Below are 16,461 nucleotides of genomic sequence, written 5' to 3' on the forward strand. Positions count from 1 at the left end.
GGTTATCAGTGATATCTTTTTCCCATATTTCCCCTCAACACGGGCTTTAATTTATATAGGAAAAATGATACTCTTGATTGGTAAAGTACACATTTAAGATTACGTTCCTGCTAATGATGGTTGTTTTCACCCATCTGTTCATTCAAATGGATCTATTTGGTGTCCAACAAAGGTCACAGATGTGCTTATAGTAAGTCTACTTGAGTTAAGAAGAGTCTGTACAATTAAGCCTGAATTCATAGAACTGTGTTCTAACCAATCCATGCTGTGGGAGATGGAGGTGGGGAGGGGGACTGTACATGTTTAACAGTTTCTGTCCTCTGTCTCTCCAACTGAGAGCTCTTTCTGTTTATCAGGGATGACCATGAAAATGCCTACTGGAGGTCAGAAAGGTTACAGACAGAAGAGAAGCAGTCGACATGAAAACTGACAAACCAGAGACCACACGCCCCATCTTGATGGGAAATATGGACCCAATGTTGCCAGATTGTCCAATTTTTTTCAAGAGAAAATATAATTTGAAGTGAAATCTCCCAATGTTTATGTTTGCAACACATTTTTTAAAATGTAAAGCTATTATGTGATTCAAGTAACACATGTAAAATATAACCCAGTTTCTAGTTCATAAAGTGAAAATACAGTTACCAGCATCCCCTCACAATCCTCTTATATTTTTAATTATTCAACTCTGAGTTCCTGAATATTTGGGGTGGGGGGAGAAATTTTTTCTTGATGTCTTTGGATTTAGTTTTCAGTTGGGCTCATATAGCACAGAAGCATGTTATGTAATGCAACAGACCCACACTGTAGTCTTGATGTTGGAAGATGAGAAGATCCACTTTCTGAGACAAAGTTCAAGAGAAAATCTGTCCTAAAAACCACATATCCCTGCCATTGCCCCAGGGTCTGAAACTCTTCTAGGAGTGGGGATGTATTACTGTGCTGTACTATGTCATAGCTGAGTCATGCCTGCCAGCTTCTCATTCACTGGGAATCTTACCTCGTCAGATTCTGGTTATTCTTCCACAGCACTTTGACTAAGATGATAATAAATATTACTACATTGCTGATGAGGATAATGGTCACAGGTACGATGAATGACCACAACAACGGACTTGTTATAAAACCATTGCCTTCTTCAACTGCCAGCCAGCAGCTATGGAGAGAAAAAGAAATGATTTCAGCAGACTATAAAATGTACACAAATTCTTCTCTACGGTATTAACACTACTGACATACAATCGACTGAAAGACATGCTGAAAGTCAATATCCCTTCACCTTCTATATATCTGAGATGATTTTCAAGAATTTAACCCACTAGAAAAATAAAATGCATTGGTTTTGCACTATTTCTCTATGAGACAGTATTGACTAGTGAAAATTAAGTGGCTTTTGAGTCAGGCAGTCTTAAATTTAAATGTCACTCTCTGTCACTTACTAGGTGTCTGACTTTAGGCAAGTTATTGTTTTATTTTTGAATATGTAGCATACCCAGATGGCTCAACATTTTAAAGGTACAAATCATCATAGAGAGACAACACCCCCTCCTACAACTATCCCTAGTCACCCAGTTGTTTTTTTTTTAATCTCCAGTGGTAATCAATGTTTCCTGTGTATTCTTTCAGAATTAGTGTATGCATGCATCAGCAAAAGTGTATCTTTTCCTGATTTTTAAGCAAATGATAACATATAATACTTCCATATCTTACTTAACAAAATATCTTAGAATCATTCCGTATCAGAATATAAAGACTGTCCTCATTATTTTTCACAGCTGCATATTATTCCATTATTTTATTATACTATAAATTATTTAAATAGTCTCTTATTAATGGGCATTTTTAAAGTTTAATGTTTTAAAAACATTTGAATAGTTCTTTAACCTCACCACATCTGTTTTTGCTCTTTTGTTATTGTTGGTGGTGGTTTTTGCGGGGGGCAGTTTCTCATCTGTGAGGTGTAGTAATCATCTCGTGGCCTTGATGTAAAAATAAATCCATTCATTTAATAAGTATTTACAGAGTACATGCTATGGGCCAGACATTGTTCTAGATACCCAAACATTAATAATGAATGAAAAACCAAAAATATTTTCTTTAGTGAATTTCTTCTAGTGCAGAGAAATAGATAAAACTAACAAATTAATAAAATATGTACTATATCAGATGGGAGCAAGTGCTGTGGAGAAAAATAAGGCAGATAATAATAAGGGTAGGTATTACTATGGATCTGTATATGTGTGTCTGTGTGTCTGTGTGTCTGGGTGTGTGCACAGGGGAGCAGGGGAGGGAGTGTTTCATTTTAAATAAAGTGGTCAGGAAAACCCTTATGGAAAAAAGTAATATTTGAATAAAGATCTGAAGTAGATGAGGGGGAAGTGTGTTCTAGGCAGAGGGAACAGCAAGTGCAAAGGCTCTAGGTTGAGAGCTTAAGAAACAGCAAAGAGGCTAGTGTTATTAGAACAGAGTATGTAAGTAGATAAGATTAGTGAAAAGATGCAAATTACGTCAGGGCTTTACAGGTGATTGCATGTACTCTCGGCAAGGAGAAACTTGACATGATCTGTCTTTAGTCTAAAAGTGTTACTCTAGATAGATGTAGGGATAAGAGAAGAGCATGAACAAAAGCAGGCAATCAGCTAGGAGTCTACTTCCATGATCTGGTGGCTTGGACCAGGAGAGGAAATGCTGAGAAACAGTCTGATTCCAGGTGTATTTAAAAGTAAAGCAAAGGGATTTATTGATGGGTTAGATATGAGAGACATGAGAATGAAGGGTGACTCCAAAGTCTGTGGCCTGAGTACCTGGAAGGATGGAGCCACCATCAGCCGAGCTGGGGCAGACGACAGGAAGAGAAGATGTGGGAAGACAGACCAGGGGATGTCCTACTGCACAGCCAAGCGGAGGTGTCAGGTAGGCATTTGGGTCTTAACAAAATAATGTGAGAAGCCCTGGCACATATTTAGCAATCAATTAATGTATGTTTTCTTTCCCCTGCAGGTAAAACACCATTATTATTCATGCCAAAGGATTTCTAAATTGTTTTATATTGCAATGTTGGTATAATTTAAATGATCATAAATCATTTCTAATCTGAATGATCTAGAAGGAAACTGAGATGATGTTCAGGTCTCTGTAATGAATTCAAAAAATGAAAAGGAGTGCCGCCAACCTATTAATGGACAGAACAGGTCCATCCTTAAATAAAATGGTGAGAGAGAGCAAAGTTTATCTCCAGGATTTCTGCTTCCCTGTCCTTTCATCTGAGGACAATCCTCCTGCCATCCTCAGTCTCACAATTCCCCAGAAGAAATAGGAAGGCACTTGGCTAAGACTTTTAAAAAATCCTGCTGAGAAGTACTTTCAAATCTCTAGAAGCTTCTTTGGTGACTAAGCAAGTGGCCATCAAAGCTTTAATTTAAAAAGGTGGACACATTTCTGATCCAGGCAGCCTAGAGAAATATAGTTTAAAGGGGGAGGAAAAGATAAAGAAAATGGACAATCCAACTCTATTGGATAAAGGCAGACTTGCAAATTATGAAATCATTGGACAAATATTTATTTTTATCGGTATGAGTCTTGAGTTGCTTAAACTTTAGACAATACACTTTCTGAGAATTAGTATTTGTACTATAGACATGTCTGTGTGTGTATGCAGACAAATGTCTGGAAGATTCCTCAGTTACCTCACACAGATGGGGAGACCTGGACGGGAAACAGACCTGGATGTCCCTGGCCATCAGGAGGTGGGCACTCGGAAGGGACTCCTCCTCACCTCCTCTATCTTTTGGAGAGACAGCCATGCTGGATTTGTTCTCAAGAGCCTCTCCCTTTGTTATTCTGAATCTAATAACCTAGATTTTGAGAAACAGACTGCTGAGGAGATAGATGGTTCCTACATGGAGACTGACCCTTGTAGAAATGGGAGTTCTAGAACTGAGATTGGAGAGTCCAGGTTGAATCCAAAAAAACCCATGGACCTGAGGTCTGGAGAGCATCACAGGTGAGAGCCTCAGGTGAAGTGTTTAACTTCTTGGTGACTTTGTCAAGAAACGTGGGAAAGACAGCTTTAGCAGACACAGCATACGCTTCTAAAAACTTCTCCCTCATGTATTATCATTTCTCATGGTTACCTCAACACTTCAGGCTGGTCAGGAAACAACCTACATAGTGGTACAGAGATCTGAGGGACAGAACAGCGAAGAGGAGTGTGGCCTGCCCTGCAGTCACCCCTTAACTGGGCCCTTGCAGAGACAGCAGTACGTCAAGGAACTCGGTTAGGGCTTTCAGGTAAGACCGGAAGAACTGGGAGGCATGTGGAGGTGCGGGGAGTATACCGAGGTGTGACTTCTGGGAGGATAACTCAAGAAAACAAAACAAAACAAAAAAATCCTTCCTCCTTCTAAATATACCCTGAAGAAATGTGACCTTGATGCATGTGTATAGGGTAAAAGGTGGGGGATAAGAGCCCAAGAGGAAGCTAACATTACACATCCTTTCTTCTCTTCTCAACTCTTCTTATCAGTCACCTAGTGTCCTCCCTAACACCTAATACTATACTCAGGAAAGAATCTGCTCTCAATTATTTACAGCTTGATGTGAATAAATTTAAGACAGTGGGCTTCTTTCTCCTGAAGACTTCTATAGAAGTGGGTCTAGCCCTGTGGCTAGGTTAGGGTAGAAAATTTATAATAATGCAATTTGAGATGAATTGCCTCTCCCATGAGATATCTGCATCCCACTCTTGACATCTAGTTATGGATTTAAAATTTTGAAACTCATTAAAATGTATTTAACCCCAATTAAACAGAGACAAAAGTGTCTGGAGTATTTGGCTCCTAAAATCAAGCCAGGCAGTTAGCCTTCTATTCTACAGTTGGTCTTGGTCAGCCCTGGAAACAGGTAAACATCCTGACACCACAGCCTCCCCTGGGGTTTTGTTCTGATTTTAGCTGGTTTGGGACTTAAGGTAAAATCCGGGAATCAGAATGGTTGAATTTATAAAATAAGAAGGGAGGAAAAATTAAAGAGCAGTTGCCATTTGGTAGCAGAAATACACACATAGTTCAGTCCAACTTCCTTTTCAGTCTCCCCACATAAAAAGCAAACACTCTAAGTGAAATAAGCCAGAAAGAGAAAGAAAAATACCATATGAGATCGCTCATAAATGGAATTTAAAAAAAAGAAGAAGAAGAAGAAGAACATAAATACAAAACAAAAACAGACTCATAGACATAGAATACAAACTTGTGGTTGCCGGAGGGGGGAGGTCGGAAGGGACAGACTGGGAGTTCAAAATTTGTAGGTACTGACAGGCATATGTAGAATAGATAAACAAGATTACACTGTAAAGCACAGGGAAATATAGACAAGATCTTACGGTAGCTCACAGTGAAAAAAATGTGACAATGAATGTATGTATGTTCATGTATAACTGAAAAATTGTGCTCTACACTGGAATTTGACACAACATTGAAAAATGACTATAACTCAATAAAAAAAATGTGAAAAAAAAAAAGCAAACACCATACAGACAGGCACTTCCATTACTGACAGTTAATTACTCATGCTGGAGTCCCAGGGAGCGTTTATGTGTGATAAATCGTCATGAAATATGCATTATAATCGTATCAATATAGGATTGGTTCATAAGCATGGAGAGTGCTCTGCAGGTTATAGAATCTTTTCATACTTGCTTGACTCTTTATAGTCACCACAGAGCAGGTATTATTATTATTGTTATTCCTAATTTGTAGATGAGAAAACCAAGATAAAGGGTTACTAAGGATCACACGTTTTGTGTACTACGATTTTCAGACTTAATCAAAGAAGACAAATTTAATATTAAAAAGTTCAGATATAGAAATTCAGAGGCATAGATTTCAAAAGTTTCTGCTGTATAGCACAGGGAACTGTGTTCAATATCTTGTAATAACCTCTAATGAAAAAGAATACGAAAACAAATATATGTGTATATATGCATGACTGGGGCATTGTACTGTACACCAGAAATTGACATATTGTAACTGACTGTACTTTAATTTTAAAAAGAAAGTAGTTACTTCCTTTACAAAAGGATTTATCACAGGAAATTTTCATGTCACCATATTTAAAACATAATGTGTTCTTGAAGAATTTAAAGTAGACACATAATATGACAATTACAAAGTGAGATGCAGATGTACACTTGGACTCAATGTCACTGAATAGTTACACTCTTATACCAAGGAAATGGACATTTAAAAATACACAAACTTACATTCTCTCTTGCCGGTATTCCAATTCCCACTGTGAATTATTCTTATTCTGAGAATAAATAATTCCCACTGTCATAGCCACCACTATAGCCGGGACTCCTATGTAACAAAGAGAGGCATAGAATTAATAATTTACCCAAGACTGGGATTAATTATAAAACACCATGAATGAACTATACATCTGACCCTTTTCAGGATGTATTGTTCTTTCCACTATAAACAATGTACTAAATGATCCTACAAATGTAGGTCAACAGTGGACACCGTTTTTCTGTGTTTTCCTTTCCTTTTCATTAATAGTTATACCTACCAACCCTGTGCTATTTCCAATTTCCTTGTAACTCATACCACAATCTATACTCTTAAGTGGCCTAATTTCTCTTTCACTTGAGTAAATTTAAATTTAGATAATACTAAAATAATTCTCCTTTACTAGAACACAGTACATTTTTCAAATTATTTCTCTTAAACAGTCACTCTGATTGTCTTGAAACATTTTTTTTGAAACATTTCTTTTAAAGTAGCTAGGAAGTTAATTATATGTGGTCTACATTTCAAGTCAAATCAATAGAGATGTTAAAGGAAATGAACAGCCTGAAGTTAGCCTGTGACGTATCTAGCAGGGCTGCCTTGATCACATCTGCCTTCTTCACAGAAGACACTCCTTCACTAGGCAGAAGGCACTGTTAGTGACTGCTGGATTTTCCATCTTCCCTATTTCAAGGCCTTGTACTATTTATTACACCTTCAACAGGCGTTTAAATTAAATGATTTCCACAAAATTAAACTCCTGAGTAAGTGGAGAAGCAAACACTTACCCCATCCAATTAAAGAGATGTAAAGAATGAAATGTTGAGGAAGAGGTTTCATGGTCCTAATTAGAAGGAAATAGAGCTGCGCAGCACTGATTCCTGTCCAGGTGAATGTCACTAACAGAAAATAGTGCAGCAGGAGAGCAATCGCGGTGCACGTGGGATTTGAGATGACAACAATGTCCTGTCTGAGCACTTCATTGCTACTGGAGTTAGTATTACTTGTCTTCAAGTTCTTATTAGAGTTTTCAATTCCAAACACAAAGAGGAGGTTGAAAATCAACATTGATGTGCACAGACAGACCAACACCCAGGTTACTGAAGTTTTTCTGACTTTTCTGAAAATAAATAAGCAAATACAATTGAATGAATAAACAAAACAACTGCAAAAAAGAAAAAAGCTCTATTGAAACAGTGAGGGAACCAAAGAATTTTATCCAATGTAAATCCAACTCATGGCCCAGTGGGCCAACTGGTAAACCTACTCAGAGCAGCACACTCTCCTCTTCTCTGACTTCCACAAAAAAGCGACTTAGAGAAAGTAGGCTGATATGTCCTTTTCTGAAAGTGTGTTCTAATCAAAGGTGACAGCTGCTCTCCAGAGATGGCCCTCCGTGGACTCCACTTCCGGTATTTGTGTCCTGTGGAGCCCCCTCCCAGGGCTGGCCTGTGACTTGATATAACTAACAGAATGCAGCAGAAGGCCTGACAGCCAGGGCCATCAGACACAGCAGTGCTTAGCATCCACTGTATGTTTGTACTTCTATGGCCCACAGCAAGGTCTTCTAATGTAAAACATACCCGAGGACTGTTCCTTCATCTAGAGATAACAATTTCTAGGTGTAGAACCCACTCTTTAAAACTCATGACATGTCACAATTCTCTGTATATTATGGTATACAGTCCTGTAATAAAGGAAGTTGTAAAATTTCCATTCACTACCATCTAGATCCTTCTGGATTTTTCAGACTTCAAGGAATCTTGGAATATCTCTTTTCCCTATTACTGTGCTTAAAGTTCTAACATCTTCAAGTACTTGTCTGTTTCCTCATGTCTCAAATGTGATGAGCAAGTCTGTTTGCTAAAATTATATAGCCTTTATGATTTTATACCATGACCTTTCTCAGTCTTTGGATTTCCACACTGAATAAAGAGCTTATAGCTTAGCGGTAGAGTGCCTGCTTAGCACGCAGGAGATCCTGGGCTCAATCCCTAGTACCTCTGTTAAAAAAAAACAAACCCTAATTACCTCCCCCCTAAATAATTAATTTTAAAAAAACTTTTTTTATTTTTTAAGATCTTATATTAAAACAGAACTCTGTCCTTCTTGATATTTCAGTTGAGATTTTCTGGATAATTCAAAATTTCATTAAGTCTTTTGAAAAGTTTAATGATCAGAGCTGCAAAAAATATTCAGAAGAATCTGTTTATATATAAGTAAAGTTAGTTTCTAATTTTTCTCCAATTTTGAATATAAATTATAATCCACAGAGAGGCTAATTTCAGACAGGCTATTTTCAAGTGGGTCTTCTGTATATTACTATATTCTGTGCATTTTTATTATATGCACAGAAATATATAACATATATTATATGTATAATTATATATATTATCTATGGCAGCAAAGCAGTGCTAAAAACATACTACAGAAGATGCAAAAAAATATGATGACAGTTGGAAGGAGTGAGACTTGAGGCAAAGAAACTAGTGATGCAGTTTCCACAACTTATTCACATGGGACCAAATAATCATCTGTTCAAGTGTCTTTTCAAATGAAAGATAGATACAAGAACCATTTCATTTTACATGGCAGACTTGTAATTATATGGCATGTAATTTTCCTTCCAGGCACTCACCACAATTTGTAACTACGTACTTATTTCCGTATATATTTGTACAATGTCTGTCTTCCCTTCTGAGAATTTAAATTCCATAGGAGATGGGAGTTTATCTGTCTTGTTCACAGTTTTGAGTTCAGCTCCTCACATGTTGTTTGGCACATAGTAAGCCCTCAATATAAAAACTTTAAATGAGTAGCAAGAGACTCATTAAGTGTGAAAGGTAATGAAGAGAATCAGAAATAATTCTTGCTCTTTGGACAAATGACTAACGCTAAATACGGGGCAGAGAAACTGGCAGATGTGCTTGGATCATCTTGCTGTGCCTGAAATAAGAAAATGCTTCTAGACTGATAGGGACATGACAAAACAACATGAAGGACTTCCTCTGGCTTGGAGAGAGAGAGTACACTTCTTGACGCAGGAATACAGTGACTAGATACAGAAAGAATGACAGATTAGAAGATCATCGTGCAACCACCAGTGTAATAATATATTCTAGTAAGGAACATCAGTGAATATGGAAACCACTGAGTAAAAGCTGGGGAACAGGATACTGACACAGTCTTAAAGAACCACCTCATGGATTACCTATTATTTACAAAGGGAAAAAAGTGAGACTTCACAGTGTAGAAATCTGGCAGACGCTACTTTAAACAAGGATGCAAACTTAACACACCAGTAATGGGACAAACTGACCTCATGCACTTCCTGCTGTGTCATAGTAAAAAGACTTAATAATGATTAGAATTCTCACCAAAAATATTTAACCTGTATCTAATTAGGAAATTTTCAGACAAATTTTACATCATAGAATATTCTACCTTCTATAAAATAACTAACCTGAATACGTCAAATATTTGAATATCATGAATGGCCAAAACAAATAAAAAAAGCAGAGGGATTATTCTAGGCTAAAGAAGACTAAAGAGATATGACAGCTAAATAAAGTGAAGGGGGAAGAAAAACCAGCAATAATGGACATTACCGTACAACTAGAGAAATCTAAATATGATTTTTAACACAATAACATTACATTAATGTTAAATCTTGAGTTAAATTTTCTGAGTGAGGATAATAATCTTCTACTATGTAGGAGTGCCATTGTTCTTAGGAGATACATACATGCTTAAAGAATTTAGAGGAAAGGGTATAGCTCAGTGGTAGAGTGAGTGCCTAGCATGTACCAGGTTCTGGGTTCAAGCTCTAGTTCCTCCATTAAAAAAAAAAACTAATTACCTCCCCCAACAAAAAATATTAAAAAAAAAAGTCTGGGGGGAGGGTATAGCTCAGTGGTAGAGTGCCTGCTTAGCACGCACAAGGTCTTGGGCTCAACACATAGTATCTCCATTTAAAAATAAATAAATAAACAAATCTAATTACCACCCTTAAAAAGAAAAAAAATTTTTTTTAAGAATTTAGAGATGACAGTCATGATGTTTACAACTTACTTTCAAAATTTCAGGGAAAAAAACAGAAAAAGAGAGAAACAAAATACTAATAATTGGTGAATCTAGGTGAAGGATATATGGGTATTCAGCATTCTCTTTCAAGTTTTCTGCAGATTTTTAATTTTTGTAAATAAAACTTCAGGAAAAACCTTTAAAACAAAAAATTCCTGAATCTACACATCTGAGAAAGCAGTGGTGAAGGAATTCAGTAGGGAGAAGTAATTCTGAAGGAAAGATGAATTCATAGCGAGACATCTTGAGTTTGAGACGAGGACCAGGTGGGAATGTGCAACAGACCCATTTACTCCATGGGTACTCTTCTATGCTGGGCCAGGGATTGTGCTCCGCCCTGGGGATGGAGTTATGAAAACAAAACAGGACAAGCAACAACAGCAACAACAAAATCAGAGGCGGTCACTTTCATCATCAATGTATCCTTACAGGGAAAGCAGTAGGCAAGCTAACAAATGAACAAGCTCACATTTACAGATTGTTAAAAATGTAGCATGTGATAAAAAATAACGAGTGCTGCACAAAATTGGGCCTTGACTGAAGGGGTCAAGGTGGAAAGAAATCTGCGTGTATAGGTAATTTATTAAATTAGATTTTTTTTAAACTGTGTAATTCAAAACCTTTCAAAAGGTTCACCACTTGAAAACTTAATATACTTTAAAATTTACTTTTATTTACAAAAACTTGCTGTTTAGCAATGCTTCTTTCATAGCTGTAAATTGGTAGTTATGTTTCTATTCAATACTAAGGAACCGTGGCATTAATGAGCTAGGGGACCATATTAATTTTATCTGACAAACTTGTAATTACAAGGTATGTAACTCTTCTTCAAGGTACTTAACCACAGTTTGTAATTATATGTTTATTTGTACGTATTTCTTAGCCTCTCCAGGACCCAGCGTCCTACAAAATGAGTGTGTTGAACCAGATCTGATTTCTCTCCTAGGTTCCAAGAGACTATATTCTGGTGAGAATATGCTCAGAGGAAGTAATATCAGGATAGCAATTTCTCTCACGAGAGGAGCCTGCTTCCCTTCTTACCTGGTGACAACCTGAAATAGAACTGTGAGAACCAGACCAGCAATGGACAGCGCACATCCAATGGTGGAAAACACGTCTAGTGATTTAGGATATTTATAGTCTTTTTTGAAACTCTGGAAAATAAGTTAAGACTCATTATTTTTAAATAACCATTCCTGAAATGTCTATGAAAGTCAACATCATGAAGAGACACATTGGTTCAAATAGCCAGATTTTTTTTTAATGTTAGGGTTTTTTTTTTTTTTTTTTTGGTTAGGGGAGGTAATTAGATTTATTTATTATTTTTAGAGGAGGTACTGGGGATTGAATCCAGGACCTCATGCTTACTAAGCACGTGCTCTACTATTTGAGCTATACCTCCCCCTCCAAATAACCAGATTTATTGGTCAAAATAGCTAGATATGTCTTTTTTATATAAAGCTGCGATATATTTTAAAAGGAAATAAATTAACCCCTTATCTCCAAGCAGTTTACATGAAATAGAGGCTTGAGAACAGTTATCTATCTAATTCAGTCTGGGAAAACATATATACTATTCGTCGATGTCTAAAACCAAAGTTGTTTGCATTAGATCTAAGTTGGCTAGAGTTGCTTTATTTACCCATTACATTATCTTTATGTATAACTATAATCCAAGGGGAAATCTGCATAGCTAAGCTAATGCACTAAAAATAAAGTTGCAGAAATACTTTTATGGACATAGAAAGATGTTTTCACATGACCCTGTTCATTTTTTTGGAAAAGGAGATCTAACTTTTATGTAATATATATATATTACGCCTATATTTTAGTTATATTCACAGGAAAGTATACTCCATGTGAGGATGTACTCTTAGAAATTGGAAGAAGCAATAAAGTATCCCTGGGTGGGTAGGATGTAGGAACATAATTATTTTTGCTTATCTGTACTTTCTAATGTTTTAAATTGTTAAAAATTTAAAAAGCTGCATATGCTTATTCATAAAACATGAAAGTAATATAAGACATAATTTTTTTAAAGTGCACATTCCCCTTGACTGTCAGTATCCCCCAGTTTTCCTCTTGAAATCCTCTCTCTTCTCCAGAGGTGATCTTTTTTTAGGTAGTCATAAATATTATCTATGTCTCTTGCACAAATATACAGAAGTTTGTTAACATAACAGGATTATTCTCAAATTGCTATTTTAATTTAAGATATCATACACATTTTCTCATATCAGTATACTTCTGTTTAGTAAGTAGACTTTCATTCTACATGCAATAAGTATGTATTTCTTTGTAGAAAGAAAAGAAAAATAAACTTCACTTAAAAAATAATAAAACAAAAATTTCATGTTACTTCTTATGTGCAGTATGCTAAGCAGATGACAAAGAATCACAGAATACATAAATCTTCAGATTTCTTAGAAATCATCTATTCACTCAGCCTCAATCTGCTCTTACTTTACATTTAATTCTAGGGCAGGGTATAGTTCAGTGGTAGAGGGCATGCTTAGCATGCATGAGGTCCTGGGTTCAATCCTCAGCACCTCCATTAAAGAGTAAGTAAATAAACCTAATTACCTCCCCACCGCAAAATGTAATAAAGTAAAAAAAAAAAAGTAAATACATATAATCCTAATCAGACTTTTTAAAATTTTGCATCACAAAACTAATTACAAACATGAGTAGGTAGGCACTGAAGTAGATTCAGATATTGGTAAGAATAGTTGAAAGTCTGACCTCAAAAAAGGAGAAAGATAACTATGACAACAGAGTCTGTATCATTTACTATGTAAAGCAATCTGAGCTTTTCACAGCTATTCGATGATACTAATGATCTTAAGACATCAAAAAATTTAAAATTTTATCTTTACTATTTTCTGAGTGTGAAAGCAGATCTCACTATAGTACAAGTTAGAAAATGAATAATTAAAATCAATTTTAAAATATTTGGTAATTAAGATAAGAAACTATAGTTATCTCAAAAACATATTAAAAGCACGTTTCTATAATCTGCTCCCCACTGGCTTCCCAAATATAGGTACATCTCAGCTACTGGGAAATGAAAACATCTGCTTTTTTTGCAAGATTCATAGCGTTACCGGCCCCTTCGAAAGGATAAGACACTTGACATCCCTCCCCATTCCACTGCACGTAAAAACATTCCATCCAGGATATAAACTAACGTCTTTGTTTTCACCAGAATAATACTTTCTGGAGAACAAATAGGGTCAGTCCAAGAACTCTGAGGCGTGTAAACAGCTGCACACCAGAGATGACTACTATCAGTTGTACAGGGTAGCATCAGAGTTACAAGGAACACACAGAGGAACTATGGGACAAGTGGAATTAAAGAGCTTTTTCCTCTTCTATCTTATACCGTAAATTTAGCAATTTAAATGATTACAGTGGAAAAAGTTTCGGGTAACTGACTTAAAGTACCCACCCATTGTTAAGTACATACTAAACCTGTCCTCAACACATAGCTACACAGCCTCACCTCTGGCTGTAGCACCTTCATGCTTCAGACACGTGCGGTAATGTAACTGAATGGGTCTGTCAACTCCTCTTTTGCACATGGGCTCCCTTCTCATTCTTAAGTACACTGTACTAAAAGCATCCATCCAGAGACCATACTGCAAAAAACTCTATTCTACTTGCCTTTACCAGAACTTCCCTTTTTAGTCCTGTAACTCCATTCCCTGTTTTTCCATTTAATCTGAGTTGAGTATCTACGTAAACTAACCCCCAAATACTCTCCAGTCATCACATACCAGAACTGTGTACAAGGAAAATTCTTGTCCGGGAAGAGACACACCCTTACCATTAATACAGCAAAATTAGTAGTGTGGCTGCAGTGGCAGTGCAGGAACCGGTCAGTGACTCCTTTTTTGTGACAGCCATATGTATCCCAATCCTTCATGGAAAAATTCCAATAGACGCAGGCATAGGAATGAAGCTGGAATTCTGTTTGGTTGTACTGTGAATTGATAAGACAATTGCAACTGATTTTTCAAAATGCTTAACTGTAGGAGAAATTAAATAGGCTAAGACAAGCATATGAGATATCAACTGAATATGTACAAAGCATAGCATCTTCATTATAGATTAGGGAGAGGGAAAAGGATATAAAATTCAAATTAGTTAGTTTTGCATTTAGCTAATCTGACAAAAATATGGATGGGGGAAAACTTAAGTGAATAATGTCAAATAATCTTTCAAAGAGCCATCCTGTGGATTTCTTTTGTCCACACTATCCCTGCTTCTGTAATCAAGGGTGGGCTGAATTTTTTTATTTTTGTTAATGGGAAAACTCACCCTTGGACTGAAGACCATTTCAACAGAAGCACTCTGATCTTCCACGTCTTCATCAGTTTTGCTTGAGATAATTTTTTGACTAAAATTTGATTGAGTTATAAAAGTTTTTGATTGGAAAAGTTTGTTGTTTTGATACACTACAAAGCCACATGCCTTGGCATTAGCTGTGAGGGGAAAAAAAGACACTAAAATCAGTAAATGAACTCTAGGGTAAGTAAGAAACAAAGCCCCAAGCCATAATTGAACTACATGACTGCTTAATATTAGAGTGAAGTACAGAAAAAATGGTTTGCTAGCTGCCTTTGCTTAATTACAGTATGCAATTAGCATATATAATCTGTGCTTGGCCATTCGACCCACATTAATTTTTTTTCCCTGATGTTAAGATTTCTTCTGTTCTAAGTGGGAACCACAATTCCTGCCTAACAACCTCAAAAAAATGTTGGAAGGCTCTCACGTATAAGGTAAACATTCTTGCTTTCTATGCAGTAAGACAGAGTGAACACAATGTACAGGTAGCTCGAGCCACGTTGTTTCACCCACTGGCAAGACCCAGAACAAGAAACAGCAAAGGGTGAACATCAGCACAGCTGTGTCTAGAGAATTGCTCTGTGAGGTCTGCCTCCTACTCAAAGGGACTGAGTGGGGACCAGTCTACTAAGGCACAGAGTCAGAGCTCACGTTGCGCATATCAGGGACTCCTTCCGTGGAGCCATAGACCTTTCATCATCTCATGAACTACTGGTCTCCACTACTTCATGACAATTATTGGCTTTTCCCAAGGATGGAAGATTACTGTGACACATTTCTTCAGGACATTGGAAAAAGTAGTCAGCTGTTCCTCAAATAGATCCCAGAAGAGCATGGCTGCAGCACAGGGCTTTGCAGTCAGGCTGCCGATGGCAACGGTCAAACAGAACCACCTAAGGAATGCCTCCTGACACTTGATACAACTCTTGGCCATATTTAAGATTACAGAAGCAACAACAATAAATATACACTTTAGCTGAATTAATTCCCTAAATTCTGCTGTCTCTTATAAGCGATATAAGGGAAACTAATACAGAGGTGGTGAGATCAGCCTAATCAGTCTTGTGCTTTGAAAGACTGGCAGGCAAGGCCCTGACAGCCCCCAAAACATCCTCCACAGCCAGCCACTCTGCTCTGTCCTCTACTGGGAAATAAGGACGTTGGTTTCTGAGGTGTTTTCATGGCACACTGACCTCACCACACTGTTCCTCTTTTAGGGGTGACAAAGTTACCCCTAAAAATGTAGGAAGACTTCTTTTTAATCTTATTTTTGTAAAAGAATGACATGCTTAATGTGAAATTCCAAACTATACAAGTATATAGATTTGAAAATGAAATTCCATACCCACCCCCTCCTCGTTCCTACAGTATTTCGGTCATTTATTAGAAACTCATCATTTCATCTAGATAATCAGATTCATTAGACTAAATTATATTTACCGTTATCTTGTAATTTTTAAAACTCTATTATTTCTAGATATAACCTTCTATGATATTTATATATGTTCTCTCTCTTTTCTTGATCAAATTTGTCAGAAGCTTGTCTATTTCATAGTCTTTTCATGGAATCAATTTGTTATTTTGTTGATAAAGTCCAGCATTTGTTAATTTCTATTTTTATTAATTTCTGCCTTGTTATTTATTAACTCTTTCCCTCTGGATTTCTTCACATTTATCTTATCTTTTATGCTTCTTTAGCTGAGAGATTATTTTTTAACATTTTCTTTTATTATCTAATAAA

General features: G+C 36.6%; 2 protein-coding genes across 3 annotated transcripts in view; both read right to left on the reverse strand.

Moving 5' to 3' along the window:
- LNP1 (leukemia NUP98 fusion partner 1) overlaps positions 1-16,461 on the reverse strand; it is a 311,204-nt gene that overhangs the window by 113,073 nt on the left and 181,670 nt on the right. The gene's annotated exons all lie outside the window — the stretch shown is intronic.
- The window catches only part of ADGRG7 (adhesion G protein-coupled receptor G7), a 59,025-nt gene that overhangs the window by 8,382 nt on the left and 34,182 nt on the right, over positions 1-16,461 (reverse strand). For both annotated transcript variants that reach the window (XM_072969016.1, XM_006208043.4), the window contains 6 exons: positions 14,691-14,854; positions 14,197-14,352; positions 11,412-11,524; positions 7,076-7,407; positions 6,260-6,356; positions 1,001-1,156 (listed from right to left, as the gene is read on the reverse strand). In XM_072969016.1, coding sequence (XP_072825117.1) covers positions 1,001-1,156; positions 6,260-6,356; positions 7,076-7,407; positions 11,412-11,524; positions 14,197-14,352; positions 14,691-14,854 — 1,018 coding nt within the window. The remainder of the gene's footprint in view (positions 1-1,000; positions 1,157-6,259; positions 6,357-7,075; positions 7,408-11,411; positions 11,525-14,196; positions 14,353-14,690; positions 14,855-16,461) is intronic.

Source organism: Vicugna pacos, chromosome 1 (genome assembly GCF_048564905.1).
Source record: "Vicugna pacos chromosome 1, VicPac4, whole genome shotgun sequence".
Lineage (NCBI taxonomy): Eukaryota > Metazoa > Chordata > Mammalia > Artiodactyla > Camelidae > Vicugna > Vicugna pacos.